The sequence below is a fragment of the Pelodiscus sinensis genome, chromosome 5 (genome assembly GCF_052426305.1).
Source record: "Pelodiscus sinensis isolate ZL-2025 chromosome 5, ASM5242630v1, whole genome shotgun sequence".
NCBI lineage: Eukaryota > Metazoa > Chordata > Testudines > Trionychidae > Pelodiscus > Pelodiscus sinensis.
Window position 1 is genome coordinate 41,526,224 of NC_143056.1, and position 24,269 is coordinate 41,550,492.

General features: G+C 43.8%; 1 protein-coding gene across 3 annotated transcripts in view; it reads right to left on the reverse strand.

The window, feature by feature from the left end:
• Positions 1-18,023, reverse strand: part of ADCK1 (aarF domain containing kinase 1) — a 138,808-nt gene extending 120,785 nt beyond the window's left edge. The window contains exons 1-3 of one of the 3 annotated variants that reach the window (XM_089778406.1): positions 17,643-18,023; positions 10,947-11,083; positions 2,863-2,946 (exon numbers count right to left, since the gene is read on the reverse strand). In XM_089778406.1, the coding sequence (XP_089634532.1) occupies positions 2,863-2,946; positions 10,947-11,072 (210 nt within the window). In that variant the 5' untranslated portion in view covers positions 11,073-11,083; positions 17,643-18,023. Of the gene's footprint in view, positions 1-2,862; positions 2,947-10,946; positions 11,084-16,760; positions 17,607-17,642 lie in introns of those variants that run through there. The other 2 variants (XM_075926787.2, XM_006115984.5) reach the window with 2 other exon arrangements.
• Positions 18,024-24,269: the final 6,246 nt, after the last annotated feature.

Consider the following 24,269-nt stretch of genomic DNA (forward strand, 5'->3'; position numbering starts at 1 on the left):
TAAACAGGGGCTTGAGGCCAAAGTAAAAGGTGCGGAGGTTGACAAGATGGAGATGTCAGTGCCAGAGTGACCACCCTGGAGACAAAAGGCCTCGGTTTATCCACAGTGCCAGTGTTGCTCAAACACATACTGCCATCTGTCAGTGCATCATGCCCCTGACCTTTAGGGTCTCACCCTCTGGCTGAGAGGAGAATGCAGTCTCTCTTGGCCACCGCTGATGGCCAATAAGAAGGAGCCAATTAGTGTCAGCCTATTGATGGTAGATTTTCTGATGACTCATCCATAAGGCATTAAACGGAGACAACAAATCCAGTCCACAGAGACCACTGAACAGCTATCAGGTGGTAAAAACTTTCAGTTACTACCCACCTGGGGCTGGACTGGGACCAGTGCCCCAAAAAACAAAGGGCTCTGTATCCTGTTTCCCATCCCACTGCTGCATCATTGCCTGCCATATATCTGACACTTTGCTAGCTCAGCCATACCAAGAGAGTTGCTAGAATGCCACCTTCCTAGTTACTGTCAGGCTAAAATGCTCCTCTCTGTAGTACTCCCCCAAGAGCAAGGCAAGCCAGGATATCCCACTCACTAAAGGAGTTTTACTTGCTCATGATAGGCCTGAATTTGCTTCACAGCCTCCATACCCCTGGCTTTCCTCTTTCAGCAGCCTAAGGCTTCTTGAAGGAAATGCAGGCCATGGCACAAAGCCCTCTTGCATTGCACTGACTCACCCTGCCAAGGAACAAGTGCTGACTCAGCTAGTCTTGGCTGCCAAGACTGGGGAGAACACAGCACAGCTCCAATGAACAGGACCCTTTTCTGCTGCTCAGAGCACGAACTGGCAGACCATCAGAAGCAGTATGACAGAGGTTAATGAGGCCATAGAGACACAAGACAAAAGGTCAGAGCTTTGCAGGGGCTGCTGGGAACAGCTGTCAAACTACAAGCAGTCGGCAGCATCAGCAACTCAACTACCTCAGCTTGTCTCAGAGAAGTTACAACCTAGCTCTTCTGCAGACCCAGGTTTCAAAGTTAGAGTCTTTCCAATAAACATCTAGTGCTGGTGAAGGGGCCAGATTGACAAGCTTAGAATCTGAAGGCTTCTGAGCCAGCAGCTACAACTTAGGCAGTAGTACAGTAAGCTTCCTCCCAACCCACTGCCACAGGCCTGATCAACTCTAGGAGAGTTCAGTCTCCCGCTCAGTCCTTTGCACTCTACTGAAATTGACAATGTAGGGGTTAGTTGATCATGATGGCAGTTTGTATGCTGGGCACTCCTGTTCACTAGGAATTGGCTTGAGAACCCACCAACTCTATTCACACAGACTAATGGACAGCTGCCAGGAGGTGGAGATTTTCACTCAATACCCACCAGTGCTGGATTGGACCCAGCATCCAAGGCTATATCTAGACTGCAGGCTTCTTTCGAAAGAGGCTCTTTCGAAAGCATCTTTCGAAAGAGAGCGTCTAGACTGCACGGAGAAATTTCGAAAAAGCGGCTTGCTTTTTCGAAAGAAAGCATCCAGTGAGTCTGGATGCTCTCTTTTGAAGAAGCCCTATTTACATTGAAGAACGCCTTCTTTCGAAAGAGGAACTTTCGAAAGAAGGTGTTCTTCCTCGTGAAATGAGGTTTACCGCCATCGAAAGAAAAGCCGCGTTCTTTCAAATTAATTTAGAAAGAACGCGGCTTGAGTCTGGACGCAGGGGAAGTTTTTTCGAAAAAAGGCTACTTTTTTCGAAAAAACCCCTGAGTCTGGACACAGCCCAAGAGTGAAAAACTCAGGGCTATTGGATAGTTACACCGAGGGTATAGACATGGGCAGAAGGAGAGACAGCTCTGAACTCCAAGTCTGTCAATCTGGCACCTACCACCAGTTTCTTCAAGTTAACACCCACCTATGATTAAAAGAGCTACAACAAAGCAAAGCTATTTCTGTAGTCAAAAGGGAAAGCGAGAGCAACCCTGGGCAGGCTGCTCTGCAAGACATTCCTATGCACTTTGCATTCATTAAGGCCAACCATATGTGACTAAATCCTAAGAGGTGGTGCACTGTGGTTTTAGTAAGGGGCTGGGTGGCCGAATCCACTAGCTCTTCACTTCAGGGCACGGAGGTCTAACCCCAACGTGTGTTAGGTGAAAAATTAAACACACTTGATAGTCTTATTGCTAAATACACTGCCTAATTTGACACAGATCAAATCCACATTCACTGCTATGAAGAGGCTCCAAGGACAGGTACAGCAGATGAGCTGCAGGGCAGGAATAGGACTGAAACACAAGAATCTGTGGGTCAGGAACAAAGGGCATTGGCAGTGCAGGTAGGGAGGCCTCAGAACTGAAAAAGAAAGAGCTTTGCAGTGTGAGTTTGAGCGGCCTTGGCAGAGACATTATAATTTGTATCTTCATTCCTGTCACTACAGTTGCTATTTTTATTCATATTAATTAGTTACATCAGAACACAGTGACAGAAAGCCTGGCAGAGAAGAGTCCCTTAGATTGCCCAATTACTTCTCAATTTCTTCAGGGATGCTCTGCAGCCCTGACTGATCCCAGAGGATTCACCACTCATCCACCAGATCTGCCCCATTTCGATTCACTCAAACCTTGAGGTACAACCCCCACTAACTGGCCAAGCAGGACAGAGATACGACTTTCTTGCTGTTGCTCAGCAACACAAGGCCACCTGTCTTCCCACTCTCAGCTGCTGAGTGCTCCACTTCAGTCTAAGCAGACAGGAGCAGGAAGTGGAGATCAAACCTGCTCTCATCCCAATGACTGACTGACTAAGCCAGCAGCTCAGTGGATGGCACTGCCTTTGGCAGATCTCTCCTTGCTTGCCAAGCCTCTGGGGAACACCCTACCTGTGATTTGACGTAGGCATACTCCTGTGATCCATACGGGACACTCCGGAGAGCAGTGAGGTAGTCATAAGTGATAACAGCTGTCTGAAAAACAAACCAGAAACAGTATGAAGATTCTGCAATGATCTTGGATCAAGCCAACAAAGCCTTTATTAAAGGGATTCTTTCTATTCAGCTTTAAGCCCCAAAGTTAAGTTTCCTTTCAAATAAAAAGGCCACAAGGACAAAAAGAAATACAAATAAAAACATGTCAATGAAAATCAGTGGTTTACACTCAGGAAAACTTCCCTGCGGGACAGGAAGCTCAGTAACATTGAGCTACTGGCAAGAAGTCATACTTTGCACTTCTAAAGCACCTTCCATTCCAGGCAATCAAAGCACTTCACTGGCATTCACAAACTGAAAATCCCAACCCCCAGGGACATAGGTCAGGAGAACATCCATTGCCCACATGGGGAAAATCAAAGCATGGAGCAGGGAAGTGACTTAGTAAGTGACACACAGTGAGTCAATGTCAGAGCCAGGAACAGAACTGAAACAACCCTTGATGTTCAATCCTGTGTGTATCCACAAGCCGCCGTGTACATGTTGAGCAGGGTATGAAACTAACTAGAAACAGCCTGATGCTTACATGTAAACTGGAGCCTTTCCTTTCCCTCCCACCCAATCTCTGCAGCCAAATCACAGTCCAGGGTTGGCAACATCAGAACAGCTTCAATGGTGTCAAACTGTGATGTCTAAGCTGTCACTGATGGGATAGGATGGAGAGGTTAGACTAACACCCATCCATGCCATAACTGTCACTGTGATTTGGTAACTAATTATCATTACAGTCACCTTCACTGGTTACAAATAGCAAAGTTCTGTTTGTGTCCATGTAGGCGCTTTTCTGCCATTGTACTCACACCTACCACACTGCCCAACTGTATTTATATCAGTGAGTGCTGGGATAACCTGGGCAGCTAGCCCGTCCTCCAGACCTCATCAGGGAGGAAAAAAAATTGACAAAAGGTCTGTACACAGAGCAGCAAAAAGGGGTGACCAATGCATAGAGAGAACCAGACAAGACAGTAACTGATGTTTGAGATGTGTTGTTCATGTCCATTCCATTCTGTGTGTTTGTTCACCACATGCACGAGTGCTGGAAGTTTTTATCTCAGCAGTATCCATAGGGGAGCATCTCTAGCGACCTCTGGAGTGGCACCTCCATGGCGTGGTATAAGGAGTGCTACATGCTCCCCCTACCCTCAGTTCCTTCTTGCTGGAAACTCCAAACAGTGAGAAAGGAGGCCATATCACGGAACGGACATGAGAAACACATCTTGAAGAACACCACTTATGGAAAGGTGGTAACTGTCTTTTCTTCTTCAAGTGATTGCTCATATCCATTCCGCAATACATGACTCCATGCAGTACCCATGGAGGCAGGTAAGAGTTCACAGCTGTGCAGACTGTAGCACAGCTCTGCCAAACCCAGTGTCGACTCTAGCCTGAGCGATGGCGCAGTGAAATGTGAATGTGTGGACTGAGGCCCACATCATGGCTCTACTGATGTCCTGGATGGTATTTGGAGCCACAAAGGCCACAGGTGATGCCTGAGCTCTGGTAAAATGGACCCAGATGATCAGCTGTGGGGGAGTCTTTGCCAACTCATAGCAGGTCTGTATGCAAAGGTGATCCCATTGGAAATTCTCCGTGATGACATCAGAAAGCCCTTCATCCTATCAGCTGCAGTGACAAAGCTGATGGACTTGCAAAAAGACTTGGCCCCTTAGGAACCTAACCATTATATTATGAGAGAAGACTCTCTGGCCCGGATCAGTTGGTAGAAAGCAGAGATAGCTGCAAGGTGCACTCAGATAGAAGAATGTGTCAACCCTGGCTTCCTGAGGTGCAGCACATGGTCTAATACAGACTGCATAGAAAAGTGAGAGGGAGAGATGCCCCATTCTCATGCCCAGTGGAACTTCATCCACTTGGCCTGGTAAGGCAGTCTCATGGAAGGTTTCCAGTTCCCCAGGAGAACTTGTTAGACCGCCTCCGAACAGGTACATTCCTCTGGTTTCAACCATGGAGCTACCACTTTGTGAGGCGTAGCGACTCCAGGTTGCAGTATACTAACTGGCTTGGATCTTGTGGCAGCAAGTATGGGCTACTGAGGAAAGGGGGGCCCATGGAGGAATCACCACGGTGTTCACGAGCGTACCAAATCAATACTGGCACAGGCATATTGGGGCAAATCATAATGATGTGTGCTCTGTCCCTTCTGATCTTTACTAGGACTCAGCAGAAACATGTACATCAGGCCCTGCTCCTGGCAGGAGAAAGGCATCAGAGAGGGAGCTTTTACCTGGTAGGAACAAAAGCTACAGGTATGGCTACACTGTGGGGGGGAGGGTTCGTAAGAGGTGCGCAAATAGCGCTCACATTTGCATACCTTCTTCCGTTTTTTTTTTCCAGAACAGGCTTTTCTGCCATTTGGCCCCATCTACATGGGGCCAAATGTCGGTAAACCCCCCTCTTTCAAAAGCCCCCTTATTCCTCATAAAACAAAGTTTACAGGGGCTTTCGAAACAGGGGATTTTTTCCGACATTTGGCCCCGTGTAGACAGAGCCAAATATCGGAAAAGCCTCTTCCAGAAAAAAAAATGGACAAAGGTATGCAAATGCGAGCGCTATTTGCATACCTCTTTCGGAAGAAACCCCCCACAATGTAGCCATACCCTATGGCGCTTCCTGTTCTGCCTGGTGGCAAACAGATGCAGTTGGGGAGTAGCTCACCTCTGGAAGAGCATGCAGGTCACTTCCAGGTGAAGGGATTACTTGCGGTGACTGGAGAAATTCCTGCTGAGGTAATCTGCCAGGTAATTTCTGATACTAGGGAGGTAAAAGGCCTCCAGATAGACATGGCTGATGCAAAAATCCCAGAGGAAAAGGGCTTCTTGGCAGAGGGCCAAAAAGTACTCTTCCTCCCTATCCATGCACCTGTTGATGTAGAACAATTGTGTTGTTCATCAGGAATCTCACCACTTTGTCCAAGGCTTTTCTTGTGATTGTTCAGCCCTTCCTGTCCCTATGAAAGCCAAGAGGTGTAGAGGTAGGTGAAGAAGTATTTGGAGAAAAATTTCACCAGGCATTTTCCAACATCAGAAAATAGCTTTGGAATGGAGGGACTTTCAGATCAGTTTTGGGTTGGTTCTTATGTTATCTCTTGTCCATGATGGTAACTGTCACTTCCAACTTGAAAAGAACCAGCTCTGCTTTACAGAGGAAGAGGAAATTAATTAAGCAGTTGCTAATTACATCACAATATTTACAACAAATTAGTATTATGATGATTCTGATAGGCAACTCTGACATTGTTAAATCCCCACAAGTGTCTGAGATACACTTCAGCTATGGCATATGATACTAGCTTAATGCTCTCTGAAAACTGGGGTCAGTGTGACACCTTGAAAGATGCAGCGGGCAAAAAAAAGCAGAAATATCAGATTTCTAATACTATCTGAAATGTAAAGGTTTTCTGTGACTTGTTGCTGTCCAGGTCCTAAGGAGCAACTCATTTTCATCAAGGATTAGTTCTTCTTCCTCCATGCTCCTGAGAAATTGCTCTTCATAGATATAAGACGACTTGGGAGATCATCCAGTCCCTCTTGCTGGCAATGCAAGATTGATGTCCATAGTGCATTTTCCAGTCTTTTGTCAAGTCTAGTTTTAAAAGTCTCAGAGAGTGTGGCTTCCACTTTGAGTCATCCAGCTGCTGACTTCCAACAATCCTCAAGTTATCAGCTGATCTCCCCATCTCCTAGAATGAGGTCCCCAAGCAACATCCCTACCTCTTGGACCTGGTCTACAATACAGCAGAAGGTCAAATTAAGATACGCAACTCCAGTCACATTAATTACATAGCTGGAGTTGACATATGTTAAAATCGCATTTCTGTACCGTCCACACAATGGGAGGGTAACGGGAGCAAACACTCCCATTGGCTTCCCTTACTCCTCGTGAGGAGCAGGAGTGCCCCCTGAGGAGCAGGACACCCTCTGAGTTCAATTTAGTGGGTCTATATTAGACCCATTAAATTGAACCCCGGAAGATCAACCGTAGCTGAGTTGATCTTCTGCGTAGTGTAGCTGCGCCCTCAGTGTTTTCTCTCTGCTGGGCCCTTAATCTGCTTCCCCAAACCTGGACTTGGGCAACAGTTTTCCCCCAGGCCACCTAAGGAGGTTTAATAAGGACTGAGGAATACATGTAGATAAATTAAAAACTTCTAGCAAAATTCAAACTGGCCACAGGTTTGAGAATTCACTCCCCAAGTCCTTTTTTTTCCCCATGTTTATATATGCTCCAGTCTAGCTTTGCCCCAAAAAGTTGAGTTAAGCATCTAGACTTTTGGGTGCTTCTCAGAATATAACTTTTGAACATTTTGAAGTTCATCTGTCGTGACTGGAGGCCCCCTTCCCCTCCCCAATCAATTATGGGAGCCACCTGACCTGCTAAGTAGGGGTTTGCTCAGGGCTGAATTGAGGGGCAGCTCTCATCTAGGTCCCCAGCAGCCACAGGCATATGTTTACAATAGAGTCTAAGCTCTAATTTTAGAGACGTCTCCATCCCTCTTGATTGGGGAGAAACACATGAAAATGAAGCTGAGACTGGGAAAGCAGAGATTAGTGCAACAATATGGCAGAAGCTCACACTGAAGCAACCTGACCATACAGGGACTTGTGTCTGTTAAAAAAATAAACCATTTAAAGTATTCCCCATATTTGTTAAAAGAGTACTTACAGGGGCTAGCAACCACCAACAGATTTTTCTTTGAGATATTATAGTTGTAGCTGCTCCTGTAGAACACTGTAATTTGTGGCGGCAGTATGGCCTAGTAGTGAACTAAGCCTGGGAAACTGGGAGCAATGGATTGCTGAGTTCTAAGAGCTCTGCTGTGGCCAGGGGAAAATCACTTTCCCACTTGGTACCTCAGTTTCCCCTGAGGTGTATGGATGGTCAGCAGTGTTTGTGCAGTAAAGATAAGAACAGACTTACTGGGACAGGCCAAGGGTCCATCTAGCCTAGTCCTCCCACAGTACTTCATGCCAGGTGTTTTGGAGTGAGTGACAAAACAGACAATTATTGAGTGATCCGCTTCCGGCGGTCAGAGGCTAGGAGCACCCAGTGCATGGGATTGCATCCCTGATCATCTTAGCTAATAGCCATTGATAGACCTGTCTTCTATTAATTTATAATTCTTGTGTGAACCCAGTTATAGTTTTGGCCTTCACAACATCCCCTGGCAATAAGTTCTATGTTTGTTTCAAATCTACTGCCTATAAATTTCATTGGATGACCCCTCGTTCTTGTGTTATGTGAAGAAGTAAACATTTCATTATTCATTTTCTCTACACCCATCATGATTTTATAGACTGCTATCATATCCCCTTAGCTGTCTCTTTTCCAGACAGAAAAATCCCAGTCTTTTTATTCTCTCCTCACACAGCTCTTCCATATTCTTCATCGTGTTTATTGCCCTGCTCTGTACCTTTTCCATTTCTAATATAACATTTTTGAGATGAGGTGACCATAACGGCATGCAGTGTTCAAGGTGTGGCTGTCCTATATATTTATATAATAGCATTATGATATTTTCTATCTTATTGTCTATCTTTTTACTAATGGTTCCTAATATCATGTTAGTTTTTATGCCTGCCACTGCATAATAAGCGGATGTTTTTAGAGAGCTATGCACAATGGCTCTAAGATCTCTCTTGAGTGGGAACAGCTGATTTAGACCTCATCATTTTGTATGTGTAGTTGGGATTATGTTTTCCAATGAGCATTACTTTGCATTTCTCAACATTAAATTTCATCTGCCATTTTGCTGCCCAGTCACCCATTTTTATGAGCTCCCTTTGTATCACTTTGCACTCTGCTTTGGATTTAACTATCTTGAATAATTGTATATCATCTGCAAATTTTGTCAACTCACTTTTTACCCATTTTTCTAGGTTAAATTGAAAAGCACTCATTCCAGTACAGAACTCTGGGGGGAACCACTAATTACTCTCTACATTATGAAAATTGACCATTTATTCTTATCCATCTTTTCTTGTTTTTAACCAGTTACTGATCCATCAGAGGATCTTCCATCTGATCCCAGCATTGCTTACCTTGCTTAAGAGCTTTTGGTGATGGACCTTGTCAAAGGCTTTCTGAAGCCCAAGTACACTCTATCCACTGAATCACCCTTTTCCACATGTTCGCTGACCCTCCCCAAAGAATTCTAATAGAGCAGTAAGTCAAGAGTTTCCTTTATAAAAGCCATATTGACTCTTCCCCAACAGATCATGCCTAGCTGCATGTCTGCTAACCATAATAAAGAACAAATTTCAACCAATTTGCCTAGTACTGAAGTCAGGCTTATTAGTCTGTAATTGCCAGATCACTTCTAGAAACATTTTAAAAATTGTTGTCACATTAGCTACCCTGTAGTCATTTGGTACAGAAGCTGTTCTAAATGAAAGGTTGCATAGAGTGTTCTCTGTAAGCTCAGTGCTTGTGAGGCTGTTCAGGAGAGATTCAAATGCCGTCCAGCTGATTAGCAGAGTGCCCACAGCTAGGTATTTGTTTCTATTGGTTGTTATGCTTCAGTGCATATAACATTTATTCCGCAAATGAATGGAAAAAATCCACACATGGATGGAAAAGATTAAAGAGAACATTGGTTACATACCACCTTTAGTAGTTCTGCAATTTCATATCTGAGTTCCTTCAGAATTCCTGGGTGAATACCATCTGGACCTGGTGGCTTATTACTATTTAATCTAAAATCTCCTCTACTGACACCTTAGTCTGGATACTGAAATGACAAAGTGCCAGATACTGTACTTTGCATTATTTTTAGTAAGGTGATGGCAGTCAACATTTCTACCATACGCTTCCAAAACAAAACACCCTCTCCCTTCCCGGACACTCCTCACATCATTTTCTGCTCCAGCCTGTCTGTGTACAGGGTAATGGATTCTGAGATCAGCTACCGAACCTGCTTCTTGCAGTGCCTGCTCTCAGGAGGCACTCCCTGTAGTTCTCACTAATGAAGCATTTTAGAAGTGCAAGAGATGCAGGCTGTCAGCTGCTTAGTACTCGGGGCCTGTAAGTGATGGAGCTCCTGGCCTGAAGTGACAAATGTATGGCACAACAGAGGTGCAGGGAAGGCTAATATCCTACACAAATTCTGCTCTACCTTGTTTCTGGCTGCTAATGTATTCTCTAGAGAGGGCTTTCCTGGAGAGAGTCACACCCTGTGTGGCTGGCAGCTGCCATGTTCATGTTTTTGGATGCTGTGTTCAACATCTGTGGTGACATGAAGGTGGCATCCATCCAGGACTAGTGGGGCCCTTTGAGATTTATTTTAGAAAGTGTGTACATACCCCACACGCATCTTCTGCCTTACCTCTCCCACTCCTGCTTCACTTTTTCCCTGATACTAATCCCACTCCCACACACACACCTGAAGACACCATCCCCTGCCCACATTCCTAGCACTGAGAACTCCAAGACATTTATAGGCAGTATTCATTCAACAATGTGGTCTTCTCAATGATCTGTAGGAGAAAAAGGAGCCACCATCAAGGATGAGGTAAGCAGCTTCAAAGCAAAACAACTGGGAAAAGCAGTGGGATGATAGACCTGACTAAGTTTTGAATGAGAGTTGAGAGAAGGGGATGTGGGGTAAAGAGATACAGTAAGTGGATCTAAGCCCCACATCTACCCAATAGATTCCCCAATAAGGCACATGTTTACTCATTGTCACCATGTTTTTCTCTTTTTCTCTGCCTGCCTCTGCTTCACTGTAAATTACCCTCTACACTGTCCATGTTTTTAACTTATTTTCCCCCACACAAATAACAGAACAGAGAAAAACCCAAGTCCCTGGAGATCAGAGCCAACCATACACTTGAAACATATAAATACAGAAAACACCATGCCAGGAAAAGAACTCCTGTGAATTCCAGTCTCTCTGAGGATCCTTCTAACCCTGTCAGCAAATCTCTCATGCCTACCCTCACATAACCTGCCAGAGTGAAACTTACTGTGGCAATGGCTCTGCCCACCCGAACAACTCCAAAATCATTGGGATCCAGATACTTGCTGCTGTAGAGGTAGAAGCCAGAAGTGGCTGCTGCCAGAGAGACAAGTTTCAAGGCCCTTCTGGCCATGCCGGCGACCGCTGCAGAGATACAAAACAGAAATTATCAGCAATTGAGTGGAAGAAGAGAGTACAGGAGGAACCATCCAGGGCTGCCTTTGCCAACAGTTCAGAGTCATGTAAGTGCTTCCTTCCAAAACTCATTTTTCATGTTGATCAGCTATCAAGTGAGCACAGGAAGACTTGTTAGAGCAGGCAACTCTATTAGTGCAGGCCTCATGGTTCCTAAATCTTGCTGTGAGAGGAGAGTGTGGTCTAGTGCTTAAAACCCTAGGAAATAAGTCTTCAAGTTTCAGTCGAGGCTCTACCACTAACTTAACAATAATGCTCCTCTGCATCTTCGTTTCGTAGTAATCAGTAGGCAGGTACACAGGGAGCCACATTCCAAGCTTGTTATTATACTGCAATAGTCTCCTAGTGCCTAGAGGGTACAAATCAAAGATCAGGGCTCCACTGTGCTAGACACTGTACATACATATAACGAAAAGCTCATCCCTAGCCCTAAAGGGTTTACAGTCTTTCTAAAACAAAAGACAACAGGAGCATAAAACAAACAACAGGACCACAAGCTAACAGTGAGTCAGTTATGATTAGTGTAATAAGCAGCAGTCACAGCACTCCAGCTGCCTAACCATGATCACATATTTTGTAGGCTGTAGTAGGTTTTAAGAGGTGATTTAAAGGTGTATGGTTACAGATTTTTACAGGGAGCTTCTCCCATGGTAGGAAGCATAACGTTACCTGTTGGAAAATGCTCCAAATAGACAGGCAAGGCTATCATTGTTGATGGAGTAGATGTGGAGGGGGGCATGTCTCAATAGATGCTAGGGAAGAGATATGCCATGAAGAATAGTCATCAAGTGCCTTAAAAGTAAAAACAAACAGTCTGATACAGTGTAAAAGGGGATCCAGTAGAAGGAGGCAGAGAAGGGGGTGACCTAGTCAAAGCAATTAACCAGAAAAGTAGCTGCCTTCTGATCAGGATGGGTGGGGAGGCAAAAAACAAACAAACATTTATGGTCTTGCATAACTGAGGCAGTATGGTCCAACAGTTAGGAGATTGGGCATCATGAGATCAAAATTCGAGTCCTGGCTTTGCCTTTAGTGCAATGTATGAGCTTGGGCAAATCTCTTAACTTCTCACACTCAGTTTCCCTATGAAACGGGGGAAATAATAATATACTGTTTCCCTACTTTAAAGAACTGCCCTAACTACTTATGTTTGGAAAGTAGTTTAAATACATCTAAGATCTATTATTATTAATAGAGACATTTTAGGGTTGGGCAGTTATGTTTTAATATTAGGCTCTAACTAGATTTTCCCCCCCTCCTCAAAGGATTTCATGTGTCAGAAGCTCTTTAACATTCTCTCTTACCTCTGACAACTGTAGTAGGTTTTACCTGCTTTTACCCTTTTCCCTGCTTTACTAAATAACACTTTTGATTATTCAAACCTGAAAAGTGCCTACAAATCCACTTCATTTTTTCCCCACCTCATTCCATTGATGTAGTTTTTTCTTTTCTGCTTCATTCATCTTTGGCAATGGAATTAGGAGGATCAGTTTCATTTTCTTTTCCCAGTCAATTTCATTCCAGTTAAGAAAGCCTAAGGCTGCTGGTTTAAATACACAGCAATTAAATGAAAAAAACCCACATTTCTTTTTTATTTCTGTCACAAATCATAGATCCTGACCTTCAGCGACAATTGCTTGTGAATGCACTCTACCTAATGACAGTCCTTGGGGCTCTCCTTCACTAAAAGAGGAGTCCTAAGACTCTGCCACTTTTAGGCTACGTCTATACTGCACCCTTCTTCCGCAAAAGCTTATGCAAATAAGGGCAGATTAGCATATTGTCGTACTTCATTTGCGTAATTAATTAGGGGCCGTTCTTGCACAAGAGGCTTTTGCACAAAAAGAAACTGTGTAGCTGGCTCCTTTTTGTGCAAAAACCCCCTCTTGCGCAAGAGCCGTTCTTCCTCATTTTTTCAGGAAGAACGGCTCTTGCACAAGAGGAGGATTTTGTGCACAAAGGAGCCATCTACACAGTTTCTTTTTGCGCAAAAGCCTCTTGCGCAAGAACGGCCCCTAATTAATTACGCAAATGAAGTACGACAATATGCTAATCTGCCCTTATTTGCATAAGCTTTTGCGGAAGAAGGGTGCAGTATAGACGTAACCTTAGACCGGATCCCAGGCTTCAGCATTCTTATTTCAGAGGGGCTCCGTCAGAGGAGTCAATTTGTCTTGGTTCCTGCAGGAATCAGGAACTTGGAAACTTTGGCCTGGATCCACAAATCAACCTACGGGTCGCAATATTGTACATCAGAGTGCCCAACGTTCATGCGCCTAGAAAAAAAAGTCACAGAACATTGCAATCCACAAAGCCTGAGTTAGGCAAGTAACCTTCCTAAATAATGAACAGAAAGAGTACAGTGCCTTAGAATAAAATTCATAAAAGCCAGCATGCTAGGCAAGGAACAATCTAAACTACCCAATGTGAGATGCGATAACAGGAGTGTGTACGAAGCTCTCTCCTTTTCACACAGTTAGGCACCTATCTATGTGATCCATGAACCTGGAGGGCAGGTGGCTTAGGCACCTAAATGATTTATTGATGAATGAGTTAGTCTCTACTTGGTCCACACAAAACAGCCATAGAAGGGGATAGGGAAAGGGGGAGTAGATCAAACTCAGGACCACAAGCTAAATGAGTCAACAGCATAACACTGTTGTTAAAAAAAAAGGGCAACATTATTTTGGGATGCAATAGCAGGAGTGCTGTAAGCAAGATACAAGAAATAATTCTTCCACTCTGTTTTGAGCAGATTAGACAATCATGTGTCTAGATAGTTCTCGTTCCTGCCATGAGTGCAGGGGACTGGACTTGACCTCTCAAAGTTACTTCCAGTCCTCTGATTCTGTGCCTCCTAGATCAAGCCCCACCCAGGAGTTTGATGGAAGATAAGCGAATGAATGCCTATTTATGGACCATTTCTGCAGTTTGTGACCTCACAACTATTTCCATATCCACTAATTAGAATGTCATAGACAGAGAATGGCAACTTTAGGCAGGAGTTAAGCATCAGACTACCTAGAGGCAGAAATGCTCAAATGTTTATGCTCAAAGATAGCAACTTAAGTGCCTACTAAGGATGTTCCATTGCGGTTATCTAACTAATTGTGCAGTCAATACAAATTGTATCAACTACAAGACTAGCCAATAAAGACCACTATACAGACCTGCAGCGGGATTAATTCCAGGAGTTGGCTTGAGCCACGACTGAGCAGTCCTGGCTCGTGCTACCTCCAGGAGCCATCCGTGCTGCAGCTCTGCATTTTAAATGCAAAGGCACAGCACCCCAGACCAGCGCAAGCTGGGACTGCTCAGTCCACCATGAACAGAGGCTGCTGCTCATAAAGGCAGCAAGTGGGGGAAAGCAAGAAGCTGATACTCCAGTCAACTACCCAATAAGCTTATGCTTATCGGGTAGTTGACTAATCGACTACTTGCTTACCTCACTAGTTCTTATGGTACTTTTATCCTGAAAACTTAGGTGCCAACACCCACAGCATTTGAATGGAATTTTGTGGATTGCTGTTGGGCCTAAACCAGGTTTTAAACACATAAATCTGGGGCTTAGATGCCTAAATCCCTTTGTATATTGGGGTCTTTATAACTAGCAGGGAACAGGACATCCTTTTCAACACAAAGTATTATCAGTCACCCGAAATGGGTTTAAACAATAAAGGCCTATATGGCATGACTCTTACAGACAATTTATTCTTTCTTTGCCAGCTTTAGGTAACAGCCACAAGCCTATATACCCACGCACGGTGGTGCGCAACCATTTTTGATCTGCAGCCCCTGCACCGTGGGGGCTGCCAACTGCCAGGCCCAGCCACCGGCCAGCTGGATCTAAGTGCCGCACCACACGGCCGCACCCGGCCAGCCGGATCTAACCACCGCAACCCCCCTTGGGGGTCACGACCCACAAGTTGGGCACCACTGCCCTAGCAGACAACCCCTCAAATATTCTCAGCATCTCCTTATCAAGGCCTATTCCTTCTTTTTCTCTACACAGGTGTCTTTAATGGTTTAGCATCGTAGGTTCAGGCCAGGAAAAAATAAAAACTTGCAAGCCTGACGGCAGCCAAGCAGGCAGGCATTTTCCAAAGACTCCTATGGTTTCCTTAAGGGCCCGTGGCATTCTATGAAGTATCTTACCTCTGTCATTGTTTCATCACCTGTTTGCTTTTCCCTAATAACCCAGTTTGATTTAACTCATTGCAATCAATCAGAATAATATCAAACAGGTCACCTTAGACACATACACTTTTCATGGAAATATTACAGAAATGCCCCATGCTCTCCACAACTTCCAAAATACTTTACGAAATAGTTTTAATTAATAAAAACATTTCTTGGCCTATTTTTTGATAAATTTGAGACCTAAACTACATGGTAGTGTTCCCTCTTACAAAAGAAAAAAAGTTGTGTGTCTTTTGTGTCTTCTTTCTTTATTATTAATAACATTTGTCTGAAAACAGGATGTAGGTCCATCTGTTCCTACATCTTATTTCCACCTGAAGCCATATTCTCCAGTCTGTGACATCACAACCATTTCTATACTCACTAATTAAAATGTCACAAGCAGAGGATGGCAACTTTAGGTGGGAAATAAACAGCAGGAGCAGCTGAGTTCTTAAGCAACAAAGATACTGTTTTCATGCTAATGTCTGTTAGTAATAAAAAGGGGAGACTAAAATAAGACTAATATAAGACATAGAATTGTCAGAATCAATTGTATATCAAGGTTTTCCATTAGATGTCAGTGAGTCTTTACCATGTAAATGAGCTATTGTGAAATCCCTAAAGGTATCCTAAAGATGCTGTCAGCTGTGAAATATGCCTCTCAATATAACTGCCTTTCATTATTAAGATCATTGCTAATGAATCACCTGCTGTTCTTCCTCTGTAGACATGAACTGTCTTCTTTGACTTTCACCTAATTTAGTTGTAATGCAGTTTAAGTAGTATATTTGTCACTTACAGCCAAACTGACCTGAGCTCCTAGTCAATCATTGATGTGTGAAACTACAGAACCTGCATTATATGTGAGGAGTAACCATGAGCCTGCTTGCAATAATAATATTAAAGTATTTAGCAGCTTCATATTTTGTTTGGTGTTAACTTTTTTTTGAATTTCATACTCGTGAAAGTTGCTGGATTGACTCAGCGACTCAAAGTTTCCAACTAGCTAGCACGCAGATGCTGTACAAGCAGGAGACACGTGATTATTCACTGAAGCATCTGAGACTTGCTCCTGGAAAGATATCACTTCTACACATGAAAAGAGAATTAAGTCTTTGACCCCTGCAATCCTTGATCTCTGATCTGAAGATACACCACAAAAAAGCCAATGATGCTGGTGAGTTTTGTTTTGTGGAAATCCCTCAGGATTAGAGACACCCATTGTCCTGTGACTCCTGTATAACTTTTCATATGGGCCATTAAACCACCACCAGACAATGACTTTCAGTCACCATGGACCTCAACAAGATGCAAATTTGGGACCCTAGCCCTTATTCCCACTATTTCAGTGTTTGCAATAATATAAGCAACAGGAATAAATGTTAAACTTATATATGGTTTAAGCTGTTTATTTGTGACTGGACTTTCAAGAGGTCCTGAGTACCTGAAACTGCCTATGAAGCCAATGGGCCTTGATGTGCTGAACTCTTCTGAAAATCAGGTCATTGATTTTTATCTTGATTCAAACACAGCCGGAGGGTGCAGCTTTTAAAGAAACGTGCAATGGGACTCCAGATCTTCCTGCCACAATCACAGCCACATCAGTTACCCTCACAGCAGTGAAAAGGAAGAGTCCAGTCAGAGTACTATAAGCTTCTCTGGTGCCACTGCCTACGCTCCATAATCTAACCAATGCAGGAAAACACAGGCAACCCAGCAGAGATTAGAATGTTCAACGCCCGGCTGTGGTGTAACTCCCACTCCGCAGCAGCAGTCTGGATCTCTGTGCCACCTGCGCTTCTCTTCTGGTTTTTAGCAGGCTGGCCTGAGAGGAGACTCGTCCAGCGAGTAACACAGCGGGCGTCCCAGTACATAAGACAGAGGCTCTGAGAACGCCTCTACACTGCTGGCGCCTCTTTGGAGGGAAAAGGGGAAAACACGAGTTGGTGGCTGTGGGAAGAGAGTGTGGCAGGGCTGGAGGCGGCACAGGGCGCTGGTTACGGGAGTTGGTCGCGCCGAAAGGGGCAGGGCAGGTGTGAGTGGAGGACAGAAGCGGAGATGAGCGGTGAAGCCAGGTTGCGGTAGAGGCTGTCCGGGGACAAATGGCGACAGAGTGTGGACCAGGCGGACTAACAAGCGGGAGCTGGTGGCCGGGCCGGACCGGCGGCTCCTAGAATGGGGGGAGGGTTAATCCCAACCCGACTCCTACGAACCGGCCGGCTCCTGCTTAGTTACACAACGTTCTAAATTCCACGTGGCGCAGCCCCTCCCCCTCCGAGGATCACCCTCCCTCCAGTGGGTGCAGGGCACCACTCCGCTCACTTACCGGCTACTCAGCACCGCCTCGATGCTTTTACTTGGACACAACAGAGACCCTCTCCCCGCATGTGGTACAGCCTCTCTCCCGCGTTGCATGCTGGAACTTGTAGTCTTATGCTTGTTCCAACTCCATAGGCTAGAGAATGGGGAGGACCCAAGCGAACTACAGACTTTGGGCCCTGGACTAGTTCACGGAAGAGATGAGGCGGCGGTGTTTTGTCACGTGGGTACTACTTTGTGAGTCATGTCAGCACCTGCTCTAGTCTGGGATTCTGTATGGACTAGATACTGAATGTGTTCAGAAGGAATAACGTATGGGCAGGGCAGGATAATCCAGCCTCTGCAGTTGTAGCTAGAGTTACCAGCTTTCTACTGGCACAAAATCAAACACCCTTACCCCGCCCTGCCCCAACACACTCCCTCCTCCCTCGCACTCCTTGGAGCAGCTGCTCCACATAGGAAAGGTTCAAAAGCTGGCGGGGAGCACAGGCAGGCTGTCCCTGCTATATGTCCAAGATATGTTCAAAAAATATGGACATATAGCAAAACAATGTAAAGCAGGGAATTTTTCTCCATAAGAATTAATGTAAATGGGGGATGAGTTCCGGAACAGTCTTTATGTCGCCTTAAAGACTCAAGGGGAGGTTAGGTTCCAGAACTTAGGAAATGCAACACTTTTGATTTTAACAACATATAAACATGATTTTATGACATCTTACTGTCGTTTTTAATAATCTTACCTTGAAACTGTGATGTTTTTGCTTGATTGGCCTGATGGAGAATGAAGATGGAGAAGCAGGTGGAGGATCATGAACTGCCATCTCAACATCACAAATATCCACCACCTTGACAACTGAAGATTCAGCAATACCCTCTGCACTGGTGTCAATAACAAACAAGGTTATGACTTCTGGAGGCTCTTCAACAGCTGCTGCATGGGGGGTGTTTTTCTGCTTTTTAATGCCAGTCCTGGTTGAGGCTCATCCACTAATGGTTTGGGATATTTTTTTACTTTTTTAGTAAAGAAAGTGTCCAGTGTTGTTTGCTTGGTGTGCTTAAGTTTGGCATCTAAAAATCGGTCTGTAACATGACAAGACATCTGCCATGATCATTGCTGTTCTTGAAGAACAATCAACGAGATGGTCACATTCTTTAGGAATATCCATCCTCTTCCCATAGAGGTTGAAGACATGTTGGAGGATAGGGATTGTGAGGTCAGAATCTGCATCTTCATCAACATTATCTTCTTCATGGTGCTGTTTATCCAACTCCACTAAATCCTCATTACTGAGAGGCAAAGAATGAGATTCCAACAACTCTTTCACATTGTCCTCTTTGATACCTGAAAGCCAACCTCCTTTGCTAGTCAGATGATTTCCTTACATATGAAGGCTTCTAGAAAGCTTAAGAAGTCATGTACAGCATCAGGATATGGGTCCTTCCAGGCACTGTTTGTTAACCAATTGGAGACTTCTTACCAGGCAGCACCGATGATCATAAGAGCATCCATGATGTTGAATTTGTTTCCAAAATTCCTGTATTGTAGGTTTTCCCTCTCCATCAGTTTCCCAAATGAGTCTGCAAAATGTCCTCTGCAAATAATAAGCTTTGACATTTGCAATAACCCTCGGTCCATTAGCTGCATTAGTGAGGTTATCCTTGGTGGCATAAAAACAACCTTGATATTAGGATCGAGGGATTCAAAATCCAGGTTGTGGGCACTAGCATGTCCAGTATGAGGAAAATCTTGAACGTAAGATTATTCTCCCTGCAATGTTTTTTCATTTCTGGAACAAAATAATCCACAAACCATTCCCAGAAAATGTGCCTGGTAATCCAGGCCTTTCCAAACGACAGGAAACTGAGATTTCACAGGTTTTTTTCATATCACGTGAATTTTCATTGCGATACACTAGCAAGGGCTTCATCTTCATGTCTTCACTGGCATTGCCCCCTAACAACAGAGTTAGGCGATCCTTCGAGGCCTTAAATCCAGGAACAGACTTCTCATTCACAGAAATATAAGTCCTAGACAGCAAGGGTATGTCTAGACTACATGACTCCGTCGACGGAGCCATGTAGTTTAGACGTACTCCAAGTGTTTCTAATACAAGCCCGTTTCGTCAACATTGAAAACTTGCTGTGGGTCATAGCCTCCTTCTTCGATGATGGTGTTCAATATTTCAGGAAATGCTTCAGCTGCATCCTTGTCTGCACTTGCAGCCTTTCCCTCCATTTGCACATTCATGAAGCCATATCTTTTCTGGAACCTGTGAAACCATCCACAACTGGCACTGAAAGTTCTAGGTTCACCAGTCTCTCCTTCTATTTCAATGCCTTTATACAAGCTTGTCTCTTGAATGAAAGCTAGGCTGACGGGTGTATTCTGCTTGTACAGATCATGCAGCCATGTAGACAAGTGTTCTATTTTCTCCATCCCATCATTTATTTGAAGTAGCCTTAAACACATTCCAGAGGGATGGTAACAACACCTTGTTAAGAAACATCTTGGTACCCAAACACTCCCCACAGATAACAGGGACACACAGATATAGGATAAGTTTTCAAAATGACAGCATGATGGACAGCAATGTTTTAATCATCATGTAAAAGATAATGGGAGGTAAATAGGTAACGACAGAGGATGGTAACCTCATACGTCAGGAGTGATGTGTAACTTATTTATACATGTGTATAAAAATGTATCTTAAGGGGATTGTTCTTCTCCAGCCTAGGAGGTAGCGAAGAATCCCATCACTCACTGAACAGAGTCCATTGTCATGGGCACACATTCTTAGTATAACTGTAGATATCTGATCCAGGGAGTTATTACTGTGCTTCATTTATTACAAACCTGGCTGATTTTGTGGTCTTTGGAGGTTCTCTTGGACTCTGGTATTTTGGCTATCTGTACAGAGACAGTGCAACATACAGGAGGAGAACGTGCACACAGCCAAATGGTTATCATTGGACAGAGCAAGATACCTGTCAGGACACAACTCTCGTGACTTCTGACCACAGTTAGCAAGTATGTCTGTAACTATGCAAACAAAAAAGATGCAGGAAATGTGTTGTTTTGTTTTGACAACTTCATTCACTGAATAACTCATTAAAACTACAAGACAGAAATGTATTTCCTGCATCTCTGAAAAGCAGTCCAAAGGCTTGGGGAGTCAGGGGAGATGAGAGAAAGGGAAACAGCCTGAGTGAACCTGGAGGATTGGTGGAAGAAATATGGAACAGGGTTTTGGGGAGGATTGCTAGGAAGTTGGGGAGCATCCCCCCATGCAGATCCTAGCTGATGCCTACCTTCTCCCATTCAGTCAGGCACATCTATCCCTGTCCCCAGGTGTCCCTACATCCCCCATCCCATGACCATGCAACCCCTGACCATGCATCCTATGACCATGCATTGTCATGGGGTTGCATGACAATGCAATCCCTATCCCCATTCAGCCTCACTAGCTCCTGAGATGGTTCTCTAGTCTTTCTTTCTCACTAGTCCTTCTGACCCCGAATCTGTGACCCCACCAGCAGCCCCGAGTGACCTGCTCTTTCTATCCCACCGTTCCTCACCTGGACCCACAATGAGGAGCACAGCCTTTTCCTCCTCCCTTTCTGCTGACTGGCTGCCCTCTCTTTTGGTGCCACAGCAGCTTCTGGTGGATGAAAGATGTAATTGCCGAGTCTCTCCAGCAGAACCTATAGTGGCAGAGAAGAAAAAGTCTGCAGTAGACATGCATTCTGTGTATACTCAGTGGCACAAAATTCCTCCCAGGAGTAAACTGTACTCCTCAGTAAGAATGAAACTGTTGCCAACAAAGGAAAGATTTGCAGGAGTGAAGAGGAAAGATTAGTCTGCAGCTGGCTTTCAGCTAGTAATTACTTTATTGTGAGAAATAAGAATGATGACAAATCTTAACATATTCAAGAGTAAATATAAAACTAAGCTCTTCACCAAAGCATTCCCATAATGATGGTGATGATGATAAACAGAAAAACAAAAAAGCCTAAATACATGCTTAGAGACAGAAAACCAAAGAAGAGAATGTTCAAATCTTGCTGAGTTAGCATGATTATTGTGAGGCATTCAGATTCTATAGTATAAATACCTAGCTTGATAACCATCCACTGAAACATTTAATAGATATTATTCACCAATAAACTTTTTCATCGGAAACCAGTGACAACCCAGTCAGTGTCACTGTAATGAAGATAAGATGGACTTCAATAACAGCTGTGCAATCTGTAGTGGAAAATAAAAGTATTTAGGATTAAGTTGAGGAGACAGCAGTTAGAACCTATCCTACCAAAAAAAGGGGGAAGGGGGACAGGAATGATAAATGATTGATAGCTAAGCAGGGATGTAAAAAAAGCATAATGAGACAAGAGGCCTTAATGATATTTGTCCACATCTCTCTCATAGATATTACTTCATACAGTGTGAATATTCAGGCAAACATCACCACATTTTCTGTATTCTGTTCAAATTTTTCAGGTTTCTTTTTCAGCTAAAAAGTAGAAACTTAGATTCTGGGGCACAAAGCCTCAGTGTCCAGAAAAAAACATACTGAAGCAAACCAGCCCAATTCGATGCCTGTACCCAAGTAAGATTCCCACTGGCCTTCTTCTTTCCTAGATATATTATACTCAGGATCTATGTCATTTTTACTAAGCGTCTGTGAGCAACTGTCAAGCAGGTGACCCAGAAAACCTTCTTTGGGGGATCCTCGATAGACAATAATTAATTAATGTTCAAAATATGACTGACTATTTCTTGTACTCCTGCTACTCCCAGTCAGTGTTCCCTGTAAACTGAGTGCCTGGGTGACTGTCCAGGAGAGATTCAAATACCACCTACCTGATTAGCAGAACACCTACTGTACCCACAGCCAGCAGCATGTTTTTGTTTGTTTGTTTTGGTGGTGGATATCTTTGCATCTGCCTTGGTACACACAACAAAATTTATTCTGCACACGGATAGAAAAAAAATTAGAGGGACTATTGCTCCCAATACCAGTCTCTCTCTCTCTCATTGTCCATAACTAATCCCCTCTACACACACACAGACATACACAAATACTAGTGCAGTGAGGATTAATGGTAGGACATTACCCCTCAGAAATTAAACACCACAGCCAAGAAGGGCAAAGTTAAGGTTGATTCCTCAGGTTGGTGTAAGAACAGAGGGTGCTTTTTGAGCTGAAAGGGAAGTGAGTAAGGCATCTCAGGAGAAGTTTAGCTTCTCTCATCATTATATTTATAACAATGTTGACAAAGATGATCCCTGCAAGTTGGGAAGTGGGTGTTAATATGGGACAAAAAACACACAAGAAGAGAGATTTGGATCATGTAGGTAATTGTGAAATTGTAAAATTAAGAGGCAAATTAGTGTAGACCAAAGGTAACATAATTAGGGTCACAGTAGGAGACAATCTAGGGAATATGAGCTAATGGTCTCCTCCTGCTGCTGTTAGAGTCACTGGGAGTTTTGCCATCCGTTTTAGTGCAAGCAAGGACATGACCTCAACTGAGCTCATTCCAGATCAATGATCAGAAACAGATTTTGGGGGTGACAACTGAGAGATCAATGATTCTATCAGGCTAGTGCACAGGTAAATCTTCAATAAAGAAGGCAACTCCCTTCAATCACAACTTCCTGCTGCAGTAGCAGGAAGATGAAGAACAGTAGCAGTTCTGACTACCAATCTTTTGTTCTAATCACTAGATTGCCTTGGCATTGTTTCCATCAGTAGGGGTGGGAAACATGTCAGCATTTGATTTCTATTGGCTTTCTCTGCAAAAAGTATGTGATAGTTTCAAAATAATGCTCTTTTTACAGCTCTCAGTTAAACAGCCTAAAGCTGGGGCTAAGAGGGAGAAAGAACAAGACTTCTGTAGCATAATGTCATGTGCTAAAGTGTACTAGTAATTATATAACCAAAGCTAAACCATTCTATAATTAGAATAAGCACCTAGTTAAAGTGATCAGAGCTCTTTTGTGTGAGCCTACCCTGGGGTATGCAAGAAAGAACTTGGCATATCTTTGATTCCACTTCTCTTTCAACTGGTGAATAAAATAAACCTCAGAGTACCCCAAATGGCCAAAAGACATTTCCTTTAATTTATAGTAAATATGCATCCTTCTGTGAATAAAACAACATTTCTGAGACATTTAAACATACAAACAGTACTCAGAGCCTTGCTGACCCAGTCCCACAGTAGGAAGAGTTCAGTGAGTTGTCTGATGAGAGGATTGCAGAGCATTTTGGTATCCCCTGCAACAAATCAGCCTAATCCACTTTTCTCTCTTTCTCATAAATTCCTTCTGATTAAAAAAAATCTAGAGAGAGCTGAAACAAGGAACAAGACTGTCTGGATATTATTCCATTATTTCCATAGTACAGGTTAACATGCCCTCAGAGGGCTTTCACAGGGCCAAACTCGTGCAAATTGTGGGGCAAAGACACAAAAGGAGACATTAAGTTCATCTGGTCCAACTTTAAATAAAAGACTCAAATGTGTCATCTTTACACAGCTAATGGAAATCATATGGCAGCCACATCATCTCCCCTGAAATCTGGTCACTTGGAGGGCCAGACTACATCAAATAGTGGAGCCTCTGGAGGTAGTG